The 24,654-nt window shown below is 40.7% G+C and overlaps 1 protein-coding gene across 5 annotated transcripts in view; it reads right to left on the reverse strand.

Moving 5' to 3' along the window:
• micu1 (mitochondrial calcium uptake 1) overlaps positions 1–21,781 on the reverse strand; it is a 34,429-nt gene extending 12,648 nt beyond the window's left edge. For 2 of the 5 annotated variants that reach the window (XM_028602812.1, XM_028602811.1), the window contains exons 1-6: positions 21,601–21,781; positions 16,270–16,434; positions 14,848–15,040; positions 12,740–12,902; positions 10,218–10,261; positions 6,979–6,990 (exon numbers count right to left, since the gene is read on the reverse strand). In XM_028602812.1, the coding sequence (XP_028458613.1) occupies positions 6,979–6,990; positions 10,218–10,261; positions 12,740–12,902; positions 14,848–15,040; positions 16,270–16,433 (576 nt within the window). In that variant the 5' untranslated portion in view covers position 16,434; positions 21,601–21,781. Of the gene's footprint in view, positions 1–3,275; positions 3,451–6,978; positions 6,991–10,217; positions 10,262–12,739; positions 12,903–14,847; positions 15,041–16,269; positions 16,435–21,600 lie in introns of those variants that run through there. The other 3 variants (XM_028602814.1, XM_028602813.1, XM_028602815.1) reach the window with 2 other exon arrangements.
• Between the last annotated feature and the right edge of the window lie 2,873 nt (positions 21,782–24,654).

Raw genomic sequence — 24,654 nt, forward strand, 5'->3', positions numbered from 1 at the left:
AAGGGGATAAGGGAGTGGAAGATAGGGGGAGGTGAGAGAGAAGAAAGTTATTTTTTTGAGCAGTGCTACTGGTTGAGAGACAGACAGAGAGATCACAAAAGGCAACATTTTCATTCTTGGTGCCATAAGCATTCAGGTGTTTGCATGTGTACAAGTGTGAGAGAATACTGAACTAAAGTATGTACATATAGAAAGAAGAAAGAGTAAAAAGGGAAAGTGAGAGTAAAAGAGGTTGGTATTGGCTCCCAAGTTTGGAATGATGACAGACAGAAAGCCCTCTGGGCCTGAGGTGGGCAAGAATCCTAATGCCAAATGTCCACAAAACAGAAAAGACGCACACAACCGCACAAGTGTGTATGTGTAACTGGTAAGCACATATTCACGCCCACACAGACTGCTTCACAACAACACACATGAGAGAAATAAACACACTGGGCCTCATTAAAATAATCACAACGGAGGCACGGAACACATTAGGCATAATAACTCTTTTTTTCCTGAGTCAAGGACAAAAACACCCCCGTAGAATAGCAAAAATGACATCCAACTAAAAACACATCAAAATAGAATGGCCAAAGAGTAGAACCAAATAGCATATCCAGCTGATAAAAGAAGAGATCTCAGAGTGTGTATGGCCATACTAACAAATGAACACTCAAACATGGAGCTTTTGGTCTACTCTGATGGCGTCTGTGTCCCAGTCAGAAGAGAACATGATTCTCTCTTTTAGGATCCCACTCTACAGCCACAGACGTCATTGCTGAGCTGACTATGGTATTAGTTTTCACTTTCTTGCTCTCTCCCACATACACAATGTGCTACAATACTGTACATCTCTCAAACAAATGTATGATGTAACACTGTGCACGCTCTCCAGACAGACAATGACAGGGTGTATGCCAAGCTGTGCTGTGGGTTTCACCTTGGCTTCTAAGCCTTTTCCATGGAGCTTGCGGCTCTGATGTGAAACTACATCCTATCTTACCATTCATCTGACATATTTGGTACAAGCCTCAGCTTCCCACCGAATGTGCACTATTAGATGCTCTGGCAACAAGCCATTCAACAGTACCAAAATGCATATAAAATTCAGATATATGGTCAAAAACTATTTAACCTACAAGAGATACCTATAAGGTTACTTGATTTCCCAGACTCTGTGTCTCATCAGTTTTGATTAATCTACCCACAGAACATTATGCCTATAAAATATGCTGCTGTAATCACTAAAAGGATCTCAACTTCATTGGAGTCTGTATTTAACACCCATCTTAGATTTCATCAAAAGCACGGATCTTCAAATGACTGTAAATGTAATTGCTGCAGCACTCAAGTTAATTAACAGCTTATGCCTCATCTGTCAGCATGTGTCTGTTGAACAGTGTTAACTTTGTAGCTGTTGTGTATGTGAGCACGACTTCTTTTGCCTTGAGCCTGCTCATGTGTTCATACATGTCTGCATGGGTCAGCTACGCTATGTTCAAGTCCACGGGCTGTGTCCAGATGATGGACTGAACAGCCTGTGAGCTGAGGCAGAAACACAGTTCTGATAGAGCTGCTGGCTGGACGGTGCTGACAGCGGGGCGGTCAAATGTACTGTACTGCTGTCATATACACACAGACGGGGTTAAGGGTTTGGTCAGGGCTAATCTCTCCAGTGCACCAGGCGACAGAGCAGCCCTGGCCAAATTTAAACCAGCCAAAAGCTTAAAGAGTCCAACAACTGAGACCCATACAAGTCAGGCACAGCCAGAGGCATGCATGCAAAGGGGCTGTATCTCTTTCTGCTCATTTAACATGAGTGCCTGAGAAACACTTTCTAAGCACACCATTAAGAAGTGACGCACTTAAATACTTGGGCTGCATAAAATGCTCTTTCGGTTCTCACATTTCATTCCAAAACTGAAAAATGATATGCTTCTACATTTTTGTTTAGCCTTAGTTTTTAGTACTATCAGACTGTAGAAAACTCAAATCAACAAATGATCAAAGAAAATACATTATGTTTGTTAGCTTTCTTTTACTTCTGAACAAATATAGAATATAAACAACTTTACATTATCAAATCAACCACATAACACTGACGGGTCCAGTTATATCACAGACGCGCTGATGAGAAGGCACACAATTTGGATATACAGAATCATCATCATCATTATCATGTCATAATAATAGAAAACAGGCAGCTGATGGTGATTGTGATTGACACAATTCAACACACTATACTGCAAAAGGGTTAGGGTTCTTCAAACATGGACATTTGGATACTAAAAATATTCATGTGCCACCCATCCATATTTATCTAGCTTCTTGTTATTTATGCTGCTCCACCAGCACTTTGTGTGGCCATGCGCTTGGCTTAGGAGCTGAGGACAGCTTAGACTTGGCCCGCTCTAATACCACTGTACCAGCTGCAGTGCTTTGTTATTGATTAGCTCTGTAACCCCATCCAACACTGCAGCTGCAGACACCCCGATAACAAGAGAGGGGAAAAGAGGAAAAATATTAATTATCACACAAAAGATACAATGGGCCCGATGTACTAACGCTTTTGCGCTCACCTCAGGAGTATTTGTTTTGCAACATGCGCGTAAAAGCATATGGCGAGGTATGTACAAACAGGCCGCACTGAGGTAAAAGCGCAGACTGCCGGTTGCGGGAACTGAAAATGGCAAATAGCGCTTATCCATCTCATGCATATGCATTTACGGGAGGGCCAAGGGGGAAAGTGGGAGTTTCCCATAAAGAGATGGGAAGGGAAGCGTAAAGTGCGCCTAATTATGTATTCCGCGGTATGTACAAAAACCGCCCGTGAAAGCGCGCCTCTATTTTGCACCTCTTAAAAGCAGGTGTAAAACAGGAAGTGGGTTTCCTCACATATGCCTCCTGGTGAAATGGCAGCAGTAATCCGAGCAAGACTAAGGCATAGGCCAAGGAGATGAGTTGAAAGGATTTTTGCCACAAGGATCACACTTTCAGTTGAGTGAACACGAAATCATTAAGCGTTACAGATTAAGCAGCCATGCAATATTACAGTTACAGGAAGAAATCAAAGATGACATGACAATCTCTGACTCAGCGTTCACATTCCATTCCTCGCTACATTACAAATATTGGCATCAGGATCATTTCAAACAGTCATAGCATCAGCAGTGGGGATATCGCAGTCTGCACTCAGCCGTATCATAGCACCAGTACTTAACGCTTTGCTACAGCTCACTAGTCAATACATTTCCCCACCACTACTGCCGAAATAAAACGCATCAAGTTGTTACCTCAAACAAGCTAAATCTTTGTTTTCGCTGTTTTGACTGACTTGGTGGCTGATCCATGATAGAAAGAGAGAAGGAGGCCCATTCGGTTGCGCTTTTAAATGTGTGCAATTTACGGTATAGTGGGCGGAGAAAGGCGCTGATTACCCGATGAACTGCAGGTTTGGTAAATACGACGTAAACTCAAGTATCAGAGCGTGCGCTTTCTGCGGGTTGGCTGATAACGCTACTTTTGCAAATGTACGTACATCTGGCCCATGATGTTGTCTGTGCACTTTCCTCTTAGCGCCACAACAAAAGGGAGGAATTTATGAAGACTAAAATCCCAAGCTGCAAAGAGAGGAGATCTGGTCCCAACTCTTTGTCTATACATTAATGGGTGTGGTGAGTTTGCTTTAGTGAGGCCTGTCCCCGAGCATCCTCTCTTCTTTCGTACGGTCTTGCTAGAACTTGGTGCACTGGAGGGCTACACCAGTGGGGAAATACTAATAAAAAATAAAAAATAAAAAATGGAGAGGTGTACGGTGTGACAGACGGACAGCACAGAGTGAGTGAAAGCAAGGGGAAGGGTGGCCGAGACAAATGCGTTAAAAAATGGATCAAAACCTTTATGCCTCTTTGTGTGATGGGGTAGCTCTAGGCTTACTGTCACTTTGACAGGTACAATGAAATGACGGGAGTTTCAGGGGAATGCGGAATGACCAGCTCGAGGGTAAAGTCAACCGGGGCCTGCACCTGACATTTCTGAATTGTGGCCGAAAGCTCTCAGTGTGTAAGTGCACTTGCCCTGTGCTGCAACACATAACCAGGGCACCGTCTAGATCCAAGCCCCACACACACACACACGATTCTATACTGCTTTCTCACAAAATTCATCCTTGACCATCAGAGTGGTCAAGAGTAAATAATTTCTCCCTGTATGTGATGACACCTTGCAACCAAAACACCACAGTCTGTAGGTGGGCGGGTGGATGTGTGGGTGGAGAGAACACTGATGTATTAGCTTTTCACCTCTAGTCCCAGGGGTAACTGCAGAGCCGGTGTACTGTTAACAACTCATAATTATTCTGGGAGCGCAATCAAAATAATGGACTCTGATGTGGAACGCACAATAAACATCGCAGTCACTGAGGAATGGCAACAGTCTCACAAGGGGAGAGGAGGAACCAAATTATCTGACCAGGTGTACAGACAACCCAACCTCTAGTACTGTGGATTAGGAGAGGAGAAAGAGAGAAAAGAATGAAGTGTGGGCAACTGCGTTTGTGTGCGTTAGCTTTTATAGAGATGAACATTGACAAAGAGGGCAAAAAAAGCATGTGAGAATTGAAGACAGTGTGAAAAGATGGAGAAATAGAGCAGTGACAGTCCAAACAGCGGCCCCTGGGAGCTTCCTGTAAAATCAAAAAGAGTGAACATGACAACAGTTGGTGTGACAACAGGCTCGTTTCCATTAGAGCAGCCCCCTTCCACACTCCCTCTGAGTGACAGGTGTATGCTCTCAGTCGTAGCTGGTGACACAGACAGACACTGTGGCTTTAGAGGGCCACAGCATGTATGAACTGTTTGGATACATTTTAAATGTACAGACCAAGTCCTGCCTTCAGTGACTCTAAACCATGCTCTACAGAAATCATGCAGCACTGACATCCGGACAATCCAGAGGATGGATTTGTGAAGGCTATCAAGCACATCAATACAGCCTTGACATTAGCTAATAGAGCCATTTCCTGGGTCCAAAACCCACCCTGTGAGGCCACCATGCGCAGAGAGGGGGCGCCACCACCAGCTACTTTCTCTGTGAGACACAGGCAATAGAGCAGTGCATGCTGGGAAAAAAGGCTTGAGTGCCAAAGCATGTGGAAAGCTAGAGCTGATATTTCTTAGAAGGGATGAAGGAGAAAAGGTGCGTTTATAAAGCAAGATAGAGGGAGTGCAGGGGAACAGCATTGCTATGATTTGGCATTGACCATACAAGTTGCTTATAAATTACTAATTGTAGCTGCTCTTTGCAGCTCAGCTTTGCAAGAATTTACGTTCCTCTTCAAATTTGACAATAAATGTATGTGAACTTTACTTTGGGACACTGACTAGTGTGTAAATTATGTAGCAGTGCTGCAGCATTTAATAATCCCTGTAGAGGCAAAGTATAAAGTCTTCCCTTTCAATAATTCAGCAGGGAAGGCATGGCACGCAGCTGCTCCAACAAGCTATACAAAGGGCACTGGGGAGGACTCCAACGCCCAATAACGATACAAAGTTTTAGTTTGCATACCAAGTGCACACACAATATGGTGCATGCCTACTTTAGTTTCTGACACTCCCAGTCATTAAAAGGTGCACAGGTTGTAACTTGCCCTTTGCTGCGCTTGGCTTATCTTCATGTCATCCTGACGGAGACATTCAGACCTGCTTAAAGGCCAAATCATTTAGTAGATAAAGCTTATAGGTCAACATAAATGTGTATACCAGAAGCATTTCAATCACAAAAGGTTTCTCCAATGCACTCTGGTGAAACATTTTGGAGCATCACTGGAAACTAGGAGCAAGTAAATGCTCAAAAAGAGTCATAAACATTTATGTTGGTGATATAAGCGATTTAAGTGTTCTGGTATATTAAATTAACAGATAAGGCAGTTATTTTCCAAACAAGGACATCTAAGAGTATTATTGTGCTTGTTATACCACGGTCACTTATCACAGGCAATAAGACAAGCTCTCTCTCAAACTCAACCTTCTTTAAATGTGGTTTTAAAATGGTTGACAATACAACAGAGCTAACCCCCTGGTTATCAACACAAGTAATGTTAGGCCATCTGCAGTTTAATTAAATCGGACCTTGATATAATCAGCCTTATTATCCATCCTCTTACTGTTTGACTCCCCCTATCAGGCTGTGTTCAACACCTACAGCACGTATACCTAGTGAGAGAAAAGATAGATATAAATTCAACATTTAATTACTGATTTCTTGTTAGAAATGATAAACTTTAATGCACAGTTTGGCTGCGGTCCTATCCACGGTGGCTGTAAACCGAGGCCATGACCTTGGTTTCACACTGCTGCAGCTGAGATGTGAAAAACACTAGGTGTTGGGGTTGGGGGGTGTGAATCAATACAGCACAGTTTTGCGATATTTTCTGTGGCAATACTGTATCAATACACAGACGCCAAGTATCAATCTTTTATTATATAAATTCCACATGAAAATTAGATGTTTTGCTACTAGAATAATACAATTCATTGCTTTTTCAGTCCACTCGATGGTGCAGTTGAGTTTCTTTTTTAAATGTTTTTAGATAAAAACAGATGTTCAAAGTTTTCCTTTGGGAAAATAATTTGAAGTTGGAAAAATGGTAAACTGCAATATGTCGCAGAATGTATTGCAATATGTATAAAATCTCAATGATATCGTATCATCACATAAGTATCATGATAATATTGGATTGTGGGGTCTCTGGTGATTCCCACTCCTAGTAAATACAGAAAAAAATACTTAGCTGTTCCCCTGGACTAACACTGAATAGCTATGCCCTCCATATTACTAGAGAGGAGTGAGTAATAGAAAGATAAAAAACTAAACAAAACAAAAACATTTCAGAGACAGAGGAAGAGGAAATATAAATGAGAAGGAGGGAGTAGGTAGAGACTACAAAGTGAAGTTTTTCATTCAGGTGCACACATGCTGCTCGGCACACACCCATACCTGCCAGAAGTCCTGCAGAGGGGGAGGGGCAGAACGGGAAGGAGATGAGGAGGGAGTGAGACAGAAGAGGAGAGGAGAAGGAGGAGGAGGAGGGGGAGGGAGGAGGAGGAGGAGGGAGTTTGTGGGCGGAGAATGGGGAATCAGTAGATGGAATGATTGGGGGAGGAGACAGAGAAAAAGTAGGGGTTTTGGGAGAAGGGGAGTTGAGGATGATGGTTATTCACGAGGAAGGGAAGAGAGAGAAAATGGAGGGATTACTCGTTACGTGAATGAGAGAGGATGGCTGATAAAAGCATGAAGGAATAATCAACCGTTAACAATGGCAACGTTAGGTCTCATCAACATAGTATTGCAGCAGCAGTAAAAGCAGGCCCACATGACCGGGGTAAGAGACGAAAACAGAGAGGGAGAAAGGTGTAATGAAACAATTGATTGAGCAAACACAATGTCATTTAAAGACTTCTAAGATAATAAGTTTCCATGGACAGGAAAATAAAAATAAAACAAACAGGGTGGGTCAATATGACAGTTAACAGTTGTTAAACAACCCTATCGGGTATGTCTGCATGTGAACATTACAGACTGAACATGGAACAAATTAGTGTCAGCAGGAGGGAGTGGGGATAGGGAGGAGTTAGAGGTTTAGAACACGTACACTCTTAAAACACTCTTCCACTTAACTGTATGCATGTGACAAATCTCTCAGTTGGCTGGGCTATTTCTAAACGGAGGTCTTTAAGAGAGCTCTCATGTTACTCTCACAAAATACTGTACTCCTCTCTGCCATCGCCCCTAGTCTTCATTTCAGTTTAAAACCCAACCCTGAGCTGAAACGCTCCCCTTGTACTATACCACACCCTCCATCAACTCCATGATTTACACACTACAGATATTGCACCACTACTTGCCGTGGCCATTTCATCTACTGTAGGTTTAAATCTATGCAGTCTTACGTTTCATGTGAGCTAGATTTCATGGGAGGAAAGTAATTGTTTAGTAATGGTAATGGTTTATTCCTCCTCTAAACTAGCTAGGGGTGTCCATTAAGCCAATGAGTTGAAGGAAAGTGTCTCTGGGCGAAAAGGGTTTGGGCAGAGGAAGGGGAGCTATCGGGTCGCTCTGACCATGGCAGGAAAATCTCAGAGGACAGAAAAAGCTAAATACAGTATCAGAGAAAACCACGCGTCAAGAGACTTGCCTGGCAAATAGAGGAAACAAGAGGCCTTGAGATAGGGACGACATTTACATAAGCAGACAAGGGCCATAAATGATGAGTGTTCCATTTTGATTTTAGCCCGCCACAGAATTTCACATTTACTTTTGATTAATGTATATAGCCCAAGCTCTTTAGTTAATATGCTTTTGAAATATGGGTGAGTCCAAGTTCTGGGGGCTTTCACTAAAAATAAGGCTTAGTAAAATCACTACCGAGTCGTAGTAAAAAGAGGGAAGTTGTGACAAAGAGTTCCGTCTTTAGCCTCAGTGACTTGGTGTGGTTCATCGGACTACAATATGGAGATGAGGTACAGACTTTACTCATTATCACAGCAGCCTAATGGCTGATGGATATCCTAATGGAGGTTAGAAACTACAATAATCACACTGATGATTAGCTAATACTTTGTGTAGGAATGGTTGGCTACTGGGTATGAGAGCTGCACCTTGGGATCAGTGAGAGGGCAGTAATAGTCACAAATCAATATCTAGGAAAGCAGTAATGAAAATAATGTTAGATATTTAAATTGATGGCCTCTGTTTTCCTGACTGAACAGAGCAATGTTAGCATGTAAAGCACAAAGACTAGCTCAATTTAACGTCAGTCTGGGGGCTAAGGGGGACCCAACCTGTCCAAAGTTCACCTGCTGTTATGGTCTTTAAATAGGTCATTAGACTGGACAGACCCACTTTGTACATGTCCCTCTTAATGATTAAGTGTGGAGCTGCTCTGTTAAAAAGCCAGGCTTCTGTAAACTAGGTTTAACAGACCGAATGCTTTGAGATTGAAGTCAGATCGTTACAGGATCCCTGCCTAGGTTGAAAACGATATTTTGATTATCTGCTCTAGTCTCATTTACTGTGATTGGAAAATAATATGAGTTGATGGTTGAGGAGCAAAGACAGAAGCAGCTAAAGAAAAGACATGAGAAAAGAAAAACAAGGTATGGTCTGTGAAAAACAACATCCTTTGACTTTCACATTTTCAACATGCACTCTCGATGTTCTGTGTCATTCACATTTTTTCTCCTATAAAAACAGGTACCTGCAATGGACGCATCTCAGTGTGACACCAGCTTGTGCGCACAATATCTACAGAAATGCAGACATTTCAGCTAACATTCTCATAGCTGTGTTTCTTACAGTATGATTGGGATTTTCTGTATTCATTTCTGCTCCCTTTGCTGACAAAAAAAATAATGGTGTTTTCTATTTGCTCCACTATCTCGTGAAGAGGACTGGGATTCAATAACCAACACATTTAAAATACATTAAAACAGATGCATAAGTATACACAAAAAGTATAAGTAATGCCCACTTGTAAATCAGTTTACATATTTTTTCCTTTCAGAGATATTATCTTCGACTTTTATCTCTTTTCATGTTATTTTGTTAACTGTTCCCCCACTACTGCACTGAATTAGATAAGAATAAGAACTCAATAGATAAGTTAATAAGAAAAAAATATATATTGACTTATAATTTTACTGAATGTTGACCTTTGACTACTTTTAAGTGAAAAAAAGTTATATAAAAACTGTGGAAGAGTTAATAATAACTGCAATATTGCTTCTGCAAAGACATGTTACTGTTTTACAAATGACATTTCTCAGCGCACAAACTTATTTCTAGTAACCTCCATTGTATTGGGGTAGTGGCAGAAGTTTCGGAGGCAGATATCTTAAAACTTCGGCACATAAAACTGAAACTATCTTCATGGCCAGATACCACCATGGGTAAATGAGAAAATGTGTTTTTATTTTATTTTGGATGAATTGATTCTTTATTGACAATGGCCATTCTGGAGAATAAATCCCGCTGGACTGGGAAAAGAAATAAGCTCTAATATGTTATTAGCACAGCTTTCTGGGGGAATGCAATACCCATTGGGTTTACACTACATTTATATAATCCAACAACCAGAATGTTTCTAAAACTTAATTATAAAAACTCCCTGCTGCTGACCTCTGTGATTGCTAAGTCGACCCCGTATCCTCTTTACCACCCTGACGCCCACTTCTTACCTTTCCATCATATCGCTTCACAACAAACTGATCCAGGCCTAGGTCTGAAAAAGAGACCGAGAGAGAAAGTAAACAGACATACAGATTAGGAGACAAATATAACAAATGAGATGTGAGGCAGACTAGTTACACAACAGGGGCATCAGGATTTATGCCTAGCAAGAAAGCAACACACATGTATTTACTTGGTGTCATTACTGAACCTTTCATAATCACTGACATGTGCTCAAGATCATTAACAAGCCATTTCCATTTAGCAAATTCTTAAAATAAACAATAAGCATTCAGCGTTGACTCTTCTGATCATCAGTTAGAACAAAGTTCTCAACCAGCATACCGAGATCAACAGTGTTAACATGAACATTTATGTACATGGTTGTTTAAACTGAGTATTGGGCATTTGGTTCATTGCTAACACAATGAATAATAACTTCAATGCACACATATTGATCAGTTGAAAAGAAGTCTTCACTGTGCACTGGTCTTTTGTCCCGTCAGTCTTACTGTTATTTATTTCTTTCTTTGCCTCAATTCATTCTGTGGCTGAATATAATTCTGCTCCCAGCAAGAATGATATGAAATGTGATTTTTCCCACTTTCTACTAGACTTAATCAAATACTGTATACTTCAAACATAAGTCATGAATTTTGGGTGAAAAAGACAATCCTAGGTCCAAACTGTAATGTAAATCAAACTAATAAACCTTGTTGGGGTAATTATTTTCTAAACTCTTGTGTGAGGCAACAGTTATAATCTGCCAAATGAAGCATGCAGTATTCATATATTATACATAATGTTCAAAGAGTCGCACAGGCTCCGGACGTCTAGTAGCACAATGACCTGTCTGTTCAAATCAGATTAACTTTGAGGGCGATTATTAGAGTATAATCTCATTAATCTGAATTTGGCATTATAGAAAACCTTAAAATAGCCACCATCTTCTTCTGCTGAGTCAGTAATCCTTTTTCCTTCAGGTGAGTAACCACGACAAACAAGATTCCCAATTCAGGGGCTGGATCGCTGAGCGAGAGCTCAAATTTCTAGACCAAATACCGGGCAAGCAAGGTCTGTACCATTTCAAGGGCTCTTTCAAATGCACCTGAAAAATACATGTTTTGCTCAATTCTGAAAGGACAAATTGGTCTATTCAGCATGCATTACTATATCAAAAACTATTAAATTACGGGCATAGGGAATATCCTAGTCATATACTGTAATTCACAGTTCAAGGCAATAAGTTGATAACCTGAAGTATTTGACTCTGTCAGACTGCACTGTCGGATTTGGAGATGCTATGTGTACCTTGTCCTTCTAAGGATACAGACTTTGAACTGGGACGTTCAATTGTTCCATCCATCTATGCATTTATATTTATATTTCCAGACCGTGTCCAAACAGAAAATTCACATTTTTAAATCAGGTCCATGGGTTATTTATCTATGAGCCAGAAAATCTGCAGAGCATTAAAACAACAAAAGCAGACTAATCAGCAACTGAGACTTTATCATAATTCTTTTTTAATTGAGCAGTCTGTTGGTTAACCTCACGTGGGTTGGGGGCTTTGAAAAAGAGACTGAAATGGCTGCCTATGAAGTAAACAGCAGCTTCTCTTGGCTTGTTTATCTGCTTTGCTGAGCCTTCTCTTATTCAACAGAGCTCGGCTCATAATTACTTAAATGCCAGTTTGGAAAGGCTAAAAGCAGGATAAAGAAAGGAGGAGCTGGGGAGTCAAAGTGGGAAGGAGAGGTGCTGGGTCTATACATGAAAGGCCAAAGGGGGTCAAGCTAGGCCAAGTCTTGAGCATGGCTAACAAATGGAAGTGATGAGGTGAGCAGGATGTCCTTATTAAGCGCTAACTGCAGGCTTGCCTCTTTACTGTGGATGAAGCACAGGATGCAATGGTCATCACACACTGTACATTCAACCGCAAGTATGTGATGGAGGCTAATATACTCCCAAACAATAAAATGTCACGTGAATCTGAATTAATTTTAGTGTTGAATAACCAGATAATGACAGATGAAGACAGGAGTGGAGCAGACACATGTTTATGCCAAGTTAAGATCCCTGCCTTCCCAACCCTCCCATGGCTGAAGATCAAATATCTCTCACTGGCTCCATGTGTGACGCCTGAGATCCGCTCTGGCTCGAACCTGTTAATTGAAACACCAACTGCTGTGTTGCGTGTCCCTCAACTCAGCGTGATCGCACACCCATCCCCGCCTCCCTTCATACTTGTGAACACAGTCAGTGGAATCGTTATACCATGAACTGTCATAAGTCCAGAACTGCCAAGCGTGTGCTAAGTGTCCCTGTATCAGCAAGGTTGCCAGAGTATATTTGGGTTCAAAATCTTGGATGAGAGGCAGAATCAGTCTAAACAGTTATTTGAGTCTACAGAACTACAGACTCAAGGAATAAAGTAAAATCATAGAAAATAACTGGAGCATGCCAGTAGGTGTAAATTAAGTCACTGATGAAGACTAAGCACAAGCGGTGGAAGGAGAAAGAGGAGACTCACTCTCAGGCTGCTTCTCATTAGGTGTGATGGAGCGTATGAAGTCCTGGGGCGTCATGTAAACCTCAGCATCTCCATGCTCGCCGATGACCTTCAGCGTGGCAAAGTAGCGAAAAATCTTGTCTGGAGTTGAGTAGGCTCTTATCCTGTTCTCATACTCCATCACCTGCCAACCAGACAGGAACCACAATTAATGACAAAATGATTTCACACATTACGTACAAGCACCACTCTAGCATACCTAAACATCAGCCAAATCTAAGACGAAGGATTATTCCTGTGTGTGGCAAGATAAATGATCTGAAGTAGAGCTAAGACTGAGGAGAGGGTGAAGGAGTGACCAGAATAAAGAAGCAGGTGGTAGCAGGAAAACAAGTTGATCGTGCTGATGGGGAAGTACAGTATATTAGCCTCCTGACTCAACTACCACATAATCAAAACAGGGAAAAAGTGTTTTCAGCATCAGTCAGACTGACAGGTTAACATGAAGGGAGACTGCAGAGGCTATCAAAGTCACACAAAGCTGTGACAACCGCACATAAGGCTAACAGCATAGCTTCACTAACATACTGAAGGGTTACACATATTAACCCCATTGATGTTTGCCTTGACACTGTCATTTGCTTTGCAGCACAAAGTTTCAAAACAGAGGCAGCATAACTGGGAAATTGACAGAGCTGTGTCTGTTTGGGAGCTGTGCTCAGCCACACTAATCCACACAGACTATTATTTCATGGGACACTCAATGATTGTGTACACTACGCAAACTCCCTGTGGAAAAAGTAAAAAATGTTATCCACTTCGATTTTGATAACAGAAAAGATGCACAGAAACTAGGTTTTCTTCTTGAGTCTGCAAGCTGTGTTGGTTCCCCCTCTTTAACAGAACTTATTGGTCTATAGGGAAATCACCAGGATTTCCCTATAGACCATAAGAGGCAACCATTAGCGTATGGATGAGAGCTTTTAGGACTGGCGCGTTGAAATGCCAGACAGCCTGACTGATGGAAAGCCTGGTATATGCAGTCATCTCTCTCCGGATCTCATCTCCTCAGATTTACAGGCTACTGATCTCAGCATCACCCACACTGATGGAGACTCAAGCCAAATCTTCTGAGCTTTCAGCCATTTATGCCAGCTCTTTCCATTACAAAATTTGCACATATACAACCACAGGGCTGAAATTCAAGTCATACCAGTTATTTATTAATGTGTTCCTCAAGTTTTCAAAGATTCTTGAGCAACATCCGAGACATCTTAAAAACACACAGTGTGAAAATTCCCTCTTGCTGCATAGTTTTGCATTTGAGTTATTATTCAGATAATTCCCATCACCTTTGAAAAATAAAAAAAAAATAAAAAATACATAATGGAAGGAACAGAAATTCAAAATAAATGTTCAAGTCATGTTTAAGTATTTCCCACCGCACACTGTAAAACTCTGTCTATATTTCATTCTGAAGCACTGAGGCACATGCTCGGACATTTGCACACATAATTTACTTCAGATAGTATGCTTTATCAAACCTAGACTCTTTATTTGACATAGTGAGTGAGCCACAAACTATTTTTACCAACACACTAGAATCCTTTGGTGCTGTGATTCACTAAAACGGTTTGCCCACTAGACGTTTATATGCTTTCAGCAGACTGAGGCTGCTGCTGAGGTTAAGAGGGATTTCATATTTTTTACATCTACATCCATAAGTCAGATGTACTATTGCATCACATTTCCTTTGGAAAAAATTGCAATGAACATTCAAACGGTCTTCCTCTTTCCTTCTCCCTGGTCCTCCAACAATAATGCGCAGAACTACAAACTGTTTATTTGGCATTGTATCAAAGACCCTTTATTCTTCTTCTGCTTGTCTGAATTTGTCATTGGCTGCCTAATTAACAGCAATGAAATTTTACGGGTGGTGCATTTCTGTTGTTTATGACAGCAGCAATGCATGCTGATTACCTTTGTGTGTCTCCGTAAAATATTCTGTCAAAGATATACTGGCGTTTGCATATTGGACATTGATAGGGAGGGCTTTCAAAACACCATTCTAGATGTGAATTAAAGACTGGACTTACTGAACGTCTGTATGTTTATCATTTATTGATTACCTTGCGGTCACGGAATCCAGAGCGTGGCTTCTTTTTTTTTTCCTCACCACCTTCATTTGCTTCTTCGTCTCCACTGCTGGCCTCCACCGATTTCTCTGACTCGGCCTCAGAATCCGCATCCTTCACGAAATCCACCCCCTCTCCGCCTGGCTGCTCAGAGTGTCGGACGGAAGGCCCTGCCTCTGCATACGCTCTAGTTTTCAACAAAGAAACTGATTAGAAACATCACCTGAGACACATTTCTATGTAATTTATAGAAGGAATATCTCTCTGTGTTTTGAAAGTAGAATCGGGGAAGTGTGTAGCTGACTAGGTTTTGCAGCGCTGATGCTAAACAGTTAAACCAGAGAGAGGGAAGAATAGAGAGGGAAGAAGAGAGAGTATGTGCTGTGCTGTGTTTTGCTTGCAGAGAGGTTTACCGAGGCAAACTCCCACTTGACCATTTTTCTAAATAAACAAAAAATTGGAATAATGATAATAAATAGCTGGGTGTGTCTGGGGTAGGCTGAATAATTCAGTTTAACGAGACACAAGGAGAATGAAGCCTGGGGTGAAGGCCTGGAACAGTCTCGTCCCATCAGTCTCAAATGCCCTGAGGTACCATCCATCACTCTGCCTCCTGCAGCACAGTCATTCTGTCCCCATAGAGCACTCATGTCAACACCTTCTCCACCAATTTGCATTAATTAAACACCAGCCTCCTTAGTAATGGTTAGCCATAGACATGTTGTGACCCACTTGGGGTGGTGGCTTGGCATGTGCAACAGAAATGCAGGTAAGCAACTTAATGGGGTGGTTTCCCCAACAGTTGTGTAATGTTGGGGGAGTTGAATTTGGCATGCACTCAAAAGCCAATAACTGTGGTCAAATACTGCCATGCAAGCAAATCCTAGTTTACTCAATGTAGATCAAGGACAGTTCATTTAATGGGGGACCACGCCAGATAGAGAAGCTTGCAAGTCATGGTGTGAAGAGAACCAACTGACTCGAGAAAGAAACAAGACGATGCACTCCGAAGTATGGTGTGCTATTCAATGGGAATATCTTTGATGTGGTAGTAAAACCAGAAAAATGCAGCTCAAAAGAAACCAGAAAACACTATAACATTGTTGCAAGCAACACTGTATTTGGGGATGGTAAAAGCCAGTGGCAATCAAAAACAAAATGTAACACTGTATTTGGGGATGGTTAACAAGTTTGTGTGATAATTTGAATAGCCAGCAACGAGCAAAGACAAAATCTTTACACTAACATATTTTGCAGTCTTTGGTTATTTTAATGTGTATACATTAATTATTTGGGCGTTTCTTTGTTTGCAAACCAGTTTGCCTCAAATTGCCACTTGAGGGAAAACTAAAAGCCATTATTATTTTCTTAGTACTCCATAGAAGCACAAAGGTGTATTACGGGGCCCAGACTTACCTTTTCCAGAGCAGCCCAGCACTAGCAGAGACACCAGTTACCCCAGCCAGGGCTGCCAGCATCAGCCTCCTGCGGCCAGACCCTCGCACTGCCCCACTGTGGTAGCGCCGGGACAACTGCACTAGCCCCACCGAAACTGCGGACAGCGCCCGCAAGCTTAACATCCTGCAGAGAGAAAAGAATAAAGGTGCGGTGAAACAGCTGGCACTCTTAACAGGACCAACACAGGACTGTACTGTACAAGAATTAGAGGATGTTCTACAGTTTAGTTTTAGAGCATTTTGTACAGCATGTGATGACAAAAAGTATTAGATGGCATAGATCTGCTTCCGTTTTTGCAAATACTGAAAAATGAGGAGGATAAAACAGTTTCAAAACTACATAACGTAAACATCATCTGAATGTCACAGAGAAGCATGCCGCGCACACAGCTACCACTGTGCTAATCGCATTCCTTCTCAAGTCATAAGCCATGGAAGTCTTAGGTAAGGATTTAGAGAACCAAAAAACTAATTAACACTCATCTTGAGAGGCAAAGCTTAGAACAATAGCAGTGCACTCATGGGATTTGTCTTCATACTGCAGGCATAACTGTACCTTCAACAGTTAATGCATAAATGTCCTAGAATCCTCATACACCTCGATTAATAAACAGAAAGCAAGGATAAAAGTAATTGCCACCGGTGAGGCTAAGCTCCAGAACTTCATTTTCAACCAGACTGTTGCTTCATTCATCTGTGTCATGGAAAGATGATTAGCAATTAAGCAAGGGGCTGCTGGTGTGTATCTGTAGCTCCCGTGTGTGCACAAAAGGATGGGACAGAGGAGTTCATCCCACTGAGGCCTGAAGCTGCCACCTGTCGATATCCTATTAACAATTCAGACACCGATTGACACTGATTCAGTAGAAAGACAGAAAAAAATACATGAAATTATGCTAATTGGAGTGTTCGGCAGGTCATGGCAATTGGGACTGAGGTGAACAGCAAGCATGCATGCACACCATCTCCATGGGAATCATTGATGATCGTTTCTGAATCTTTATTTTTATTTTTTTTAAATGCTGACGACATGAGAGAATTTCTCCTATTATATATCAGATCGGCTTAAAAAAGGTTTTGTGTTCAACTGGAAAGAGTGTTTTCATCTCCACCACAAATACGTACACACATATGCCGGACAGACAAGCCTAAATATACAAAAACATTTTTTTTTAGTTTTTCTTGGTCTGTCTGCCAGCTGAGGACCGCCCATTTAGGCTAGTATAATTAATGTGTTCCTGGGTCTTTGAAATATATAAACTAAGCTGAAATGAAGTCATTTTCAAAGTGAGAGTTACCCATGATCTGTGAAATCCTCAGTTGGGGGACTTGGAGCTTGTACAGAAAATAGTTTTTTTTTTACAGCTGAGACACACCAATGCTCAATGGTTTCTCGTCATCAGCCTGTCAGAACTTTTTGGTCAGGATGGTGGCACTGGGATTGTGAAAGCATCTTTAATAAAAAGCAGTGAGTCAAACTACAGCTACAACTCCCTTATCTGTACTATCCATCTTCACAGAGTACTGAAGAGGACCTTGTATTTAAAATATGGTACCTTTACTGGAGACATCTCTTGTGAATATCTTGCAATCAAAAACTTACAAATAAAACACACACTGCAATGGACAATGTTATGCTATTACAACAAAAGGAAAACAATAACGAGGCAAAGATGTAAGTGTGTCCACTGAGCTTTTAGCAAGATGAACAGTACATCACACTGAACATTTAATTTTGTAACAGCTGGGCAATGGAAAGAAAACATTAATGGTGGCTTTAAGGGACACTGATTGACATCATTTTGTTTATTAAATTAGGCTCTCACGCTGCTTCTGAGTGACATGCCCGATGGCCCTAAAAACAGCATCCAGTTATCATCAAGTCATTTGCTTCAACTATCACACACACACACACACACACACACACACACACACACACACACACACACACACACACACACACACACACACACACACACACACACACACACACACACACACACACACACACACACACACACACACACACACACACACACACACACAGTTTCATATTCCTTAATAACATTTGTTTTTTATTTATAAATGATATAAACCAATCCTAATGTTGTGTTAAACTGTTAATTGTGTTTTGGAAACATTGTTATTGCTTTGGCCTCCATGCCAATAAAGCCCATTGAATTGAATAGTAAATTGAACACTACAAAACATTCACTCAATCCAAGCCAAGGAGGACTATATTTTACATCCTGTTGATCCTGGTAAAACATGGCAGCATGTTCAGTATATGGATGTAACGATTGTATCCTTTCACAGTGAGCCAAGTGTTATAATCCATTCATTTTCCTTATTTTAAAAACCATTCAGTTCAGCCAGTGCCACAGCACAATCCAGAATCCCATTCAGCCCTTTAAATCCAGTGACAATGTACACTGGGACCTGAAACTGACCTGAGACCTGGTAAATCAATATCGTTCTTGGTCATCAACATTCTCCACCCCCTGGCAGTGATATGTTGAGATGCCCACAAGAGAAACATAAGTATTGATGTTGTGTAAACACTACTTGGTACTTGGATGACCGTGTCCTATAAAAACAAAGGGAGGGGGCAGTGTCAACTCAACAGCCTGGGGCACTAAAAATGATGTTATATGCCCTCAGATGAAACCAGGGATGCATTTCACTCAAACAATAGTAAACTTTGCAGTTCCTCTGTTGCTTGGGGAGGTTTTCTGCCTCTGAGCAGTAAATATAAACAGTGAGAGGGGATTGTGGTCAGGAGTAGGCCTACCAGGGGTCCGTTCCAGGTAGAAGGTTTAACAAACTCTTGAGTCTAACCCTGATGTCTGAGTTGATTTACCCCAAGATGGGAAACTCACGAGTTTTCGGTTCCAGAACAGCTGATTTGAGTTGGTTCAATCAACTCGGAGTAGGTTTACTCAGGGTTACGCGCGTGCACAAAAGGCAGTATGAATGGAGCCATGATTCTACGATTCACCATGGTAACAACCACAAACAAACGGCTCGGCGGAAATACTCATGTGCACAAACAGCGAGTTTGAACATGTATTTCGTTTAAAAAAATAAAAAAATAAAAAAAAGACAGCGGCTGCTGCTGCTGCAAAAGAGAGAGAATTGGTGTGGGAGAAAATTGCTGCTCGATCGAATCAATGCGTACGCATTCACAGTGTATTAATTTCATATTTAATCACAGTTAAAGGATAATATTACTGGTGAAAACTGGAATTGTATTACACCTATAATTTTATTTAGGTGTAATCCTGCGTGCGAAAAAGTCAACTATACTAATCCCATTCTGAGGCTGCAGCACCATATCATTAACAGAACTATAATGTATAATGATGCATTTCTTTTTAATGGCTCTACTGTCCAGGGAACACTACAAAAACGTTTAAAAAACGTTTCAGAGCAAGTCTGAACTACAGTCGTTTTACTATTACAGTGTGATCCGCTACACTGTTGTAAAGAAAACGTCTGTTTGCAAAAATAATGCGACACAAAGAATCTGCTGGGATGTTAAAGCCTGTCCACGATGGTTGATGTTAGTGATATGAGGACGGATAAGGTATCTACATATCTAATGGACTGTGATAAAAAAATACCTCTCAAATCGGTTATGTGGAAATGAAAATACATCTATAGTCGGGACTCAATACAGACGTAAACTCTCTGTGAATTAATACAGCTTTTTCATCAATGGGATCGTCGACAAAATGACATGACATGTTTGAGAAAAAAACATTTTATAATCTGCCTAATATCAACCAATACGTTTTTTTTATTCATGCAGATAAAACTGCATTAAAATGCGCCTGATACAGACTGAATGAATGAATGAGGAAATTAGTTTCTGACTGAGAGAAACTCGAGGTTTCTTGAAGAAAACCTGCTCCCGACCAGGTTAGGTTCACAGACTCAGTTACCATAGTAACTGACTCCGAGGTTAAGTTACCTCTCTTTCTGGAACGGAAAACCCAGTTTCCCTCATCTCAGGGTTAACCAACTCAGAGTTTTCACTAAACCTGCTTTCTGGAACGGGCCTCAGAAGCACAGAGGAAGAATGCATTCTTCTACCTTCTAACCTAATATGGAAACTTTCAGATTGTATAGATCTTTAGCCAAGTCTGTGACAAATGACAACTTTCTTACGAGTTGACTAATTCATTTAAACTGAAAAAAGTACTTTAACATTATTTGAGCAACGATAATTTAGCCACTGATTGGGATTGCTGGAAGATTCATTAGAATGAAACGGGCAATAATACTCAAAGGTTGGACCACCACAAATTAGTTAGCCATTTCTCACTGCCCAACTGGAATATCATGCGTAAACAGAAGTGTTAAGTGTACTGCAGCTGCGATTGATCAACAATGGTACATTAGCAAAGGTGGCACAAATTGGTAATCCAACATGATTATGGTGCACTAGCTTGAACAGAACTGGCAACTTTCTGTTGGGTCACTTCCCAAAAACTGGTGTACAGAGAAGGGTCCTCCTGCAAGGATAATACCGTTCCCAAGTAAAGTTAGCAAAAGTTTACTTTCAGCAGAAGTTAGCAAAACACTAGCATGTCCGAGAATCGTCATACGTTTTTCCTCACAATTGTCACCTAGCTACATAACAAGCTAACCATTTAACGTTAACAAAGATCTAACGTTACTCAGATTAGCACCCAGGAAAACAACCATCGCCTTTTTCATGTGCACACATGTGGGCTGATATGATTAAAGTTTTATGGACACAAGTCGGGGTCTTTGACATCAACATTTAACACGGCACCCTGCCATCAACAGCTAGCTAATTAACCTAGGTAACATTACTGTGGCAAATACACAGGGTTCAAATACATAAGGTTTATAGTAATTTAGGGGTTAGCTATATATGTCCGAGCGGAAACCTGGCCCCCAAAGTTGTTCCCATGATTGACAAGGACCCCAATGTTTTGTTTTTAGCCGCAAGTTGACCTAGTTGACAGCAGTAACATAACGTTAGCGCTTAGCTGTTTGCTAACTAGTAATATAGCTAGCTATGTTTTGAATGCCAGTCCTATCACTTGTTACTGTTAATGTGACATGCTTGTATATGTAACGTAACGTTAGTCCAGCAGTCCGAAAATTGTTTCTTAGGGCAGCTAACGCTAGCTAGCTAGCAAGCTAGCTAACAGTTAACATTAGCATACATGTCTACTACTAAAGGAGGGGATTTTCCATCGATAACACACAGCTTCTTAGAGAGCTGTCTTGGCATAGAAGTGGCACGGTTACTCACGTTAGTGACAACACGAACACCAGTCAGTCCAAAATAATGATGTCTTCGGCGTTTCAGAGTTACGTTACGTCTTTCCCTCTTGTGTCTGCAGAGATGGAGCGCAGCGCAAACAGCAGTTCCGTGTTCACCAACAGTCGTGTATACATATACTCACCCCGCCCCAGAGGACTCTGTCGCACCACTGCTGGAGATGCATTTATTGTGTGAGTACTGTAGCTCCAACGAATTGCATATAGTTTCATCAATTAGCTGCATGACATGCTTCCATACATGATAATAAATAACATTCTCTATGTCGGCAAAATACTTAAATTGATCATCTTCAAAAGGCAAAGCAGCTACCAATATGAATGTTGAAAAAATTACATTTGTTCCCTGAAAGCACATTAATCTATATCACTCCAATCCAGTATTACTGGTTGAAACTGATGTCAGAATGAAAAAGTTGAACAAACGGACAAATTGCAAGAAGATGGTGCTATAAATGCGTAGCCTTTTCTGTAGTAGGCTAGACTATGTTTTTTTTCAGATCAGATCATTTATATGAAGTAGGCTACAATTAGAAACTGATGGTATAGCACAGGTTCACATATTTAATATTTAGCATCTCAATATAGTTTGAATGAATACACTTTTATTTGGTAAGTTTTATAATAATATACACATTGAATCCTTTGGTAATTCTATTTTGGATTTTAAAAAACCAACAGCCATTCACAAAATTGAACTGGGAGATAGAGAGTCTCAGCTGTCAGTCATGCATGCCTTGACAGAGCTCCAGTATAACAATGTATCAAAACTATAATGACTTGCCTCTTCACAGTGTGCCAGTTCTAATTGTTGCCTTGAAAACTTGCTGGATTGAATGCATAATGTGAAAGGAAAGCTGGGAAGAAGATTGCAGGTTGCCGGGACTTGGCCCATCCAATGAAAGTTCAGGTTAAATTTCTGCTTGATGTGACCTTACATCAATATTAATGAGGTTATGAATAAAGTAAAGATAAAATAGCCTACAATGCTACACCGCAGTGACTGTTAGGTTGAGTCCAAAACACCATCTGGTTTCTTTTAAGAAATGTCCGAATATTTCTCCACCTCTAGACATCAATACAATATAATAATTTTACCGCTTATGAACTGTTATTTATATTCAAATTCCTAAACTTAAAAGCAGTTTAACAGAACTGCTCCTTGTAAAGGGCAAAACCTCTCTTATAGAGCTCTTTGTCGTGGAGTGCCACTGACTAGACAGACATTTTTGGAATGCTCAGTTGCCACTGTGAAGTTGGATTCTCATTGGATAAACCCAGCCTAATTATATTTAGCCCTTAGATCTTGGCTGAGTGGAATGACGGGACGCACCTGTACACACAGATCCATCTCAGTTAACACATGCATGTAATCAGACCAGTAAATGCACATTGCTGCAGCTTTAAAGGTAGTATAGGAGGCATGTTGGAAACAGCCATATACCTCCTTTGTTCAGTGAGTCTGAGACTCCCCTTTTAGCATGCGGTTTATAGCAACATATTTCTTTTAATGTCATCCCACTTTGGTAAATGAACTTTTAAGCTACAGAATGTAAATACACCAATCCTGCATTACCCTGCTGTATCAGTTAATCACATTTTTGTGAAACTTTGTTGTGTGTGATACATAATGCCAGGAGGTTTAATGGCTTTTGATTGATTCAAGTTATAAAATAGTGAAAACAGAGCCAAATGTGTCTCCTTAAAAGGATTCATGGTATATAAGGAGAAATGGAACACTGTCCTTAAAAGTGGGACCAGAATTGCAGCATTCTGTCAATATATTGCTTAATCAATACCACTATAACAATAACAAATAAACAAGTGGTAGAAAAAGGTCAGGGGTCATCTGCAGTTTTCTGTAACTGTTTCCTGTGAGCTTGTGTGTTATTTTATACTTGCATCATATAGCCAATACACAGGAGTTACTGTTTTCAATAAAGTTTCAGTGAAGTTTAGTCATTGTCTTGATAGAAAATCACTGGTATAAAATACATACATTGCAACTAATATCTCCAGTTTCCTTCTCTATTAAAAAAATATTAGCTATACTAATGTCTTTGTCTTTTCCCACCATCTTTAATTAAAGTGATTTTCAATACCTCCTTGTCCTCCCACTCTCCCACTCTCTCTCTCTTTTCTTATCACAAGAACGGTACTATTGATGTTTCATATTGAATTTGAATAGCTTCACAACAGTAATAATCTCAGCATAGTAAGTGTCCACAATAACAATGTATGTTTCTCTAATGCAAAGCCATTCATCTTGTTCACAAACACTATGTCAGTCTTTTATTATTCTCATAAATATGCACAACACAATGCAAATCAATTCATAAAATTGTCCACAAGAGATGTCGGTTTAGCTATCGGAACTTATCCGCACCCCAAAGGCCAGCCCTCTGTAGGTGCACAGCTAAAATACACACTATATGCACATGACACATTTGAATGTTGTGCAAAATGCATAGATGAATAATAATTCTGAACAAATTGGAAAGGAATAGCTGCTAAATATCTCATGACCAAAGTGTTTTTAGACCTGTCAACATGTCCAGGGTGTCTGGTCATGTGGTGGTAGGTGTAGGTGTAGGGTTCAGTGTCCTGGCTTATTAGAATTTAGGGATCAGCTTACTGTCGTGTAAACCTTAAACTCAAGTTTTCACTCTCTGACTCCAGTTTGTCTGCCTTAAGTCAGATTGAAGGAAATGCATATAAAGTGACTGTCTACCCAACAGCCTTCATGTTGCATCGCAACAGTAATCTAAACAATAGCATTACATCCACCCTGCTATAGTGGCAGTGCAAAGGTGGAGCAAGAGATAAGACTAGCTTGCAAAAGAGCTTTCTGTGACAGCTTTGCTATCATTGTGACTTATGTTTGGTTTAAGAGGGTGTCTCACTCTTGAGTGTTACATTACTAAGAACACACTTGTAAATCCATAGGGGAGTAATGGCTTTCTGTGTTTCCGTGCACCCAGGACAAGTCCCAGCTGAGCTGCTTTGTATTTTGAAAACCATGGTG

Source organism: Perca flavescens, chromosome 17 (genome assembly GCF_004354835.1).
Source record: "Perca flavescens isolate YP-PL-M2 chromosome 17, PFLA_1.0, whole genome shotgun sequence".
Taxonomy (NCBI): Eukaryota; Metazoa; Chordata; class Actinopteri; order Perciformes; family Percidae; genus Perca; species Perca flavescens.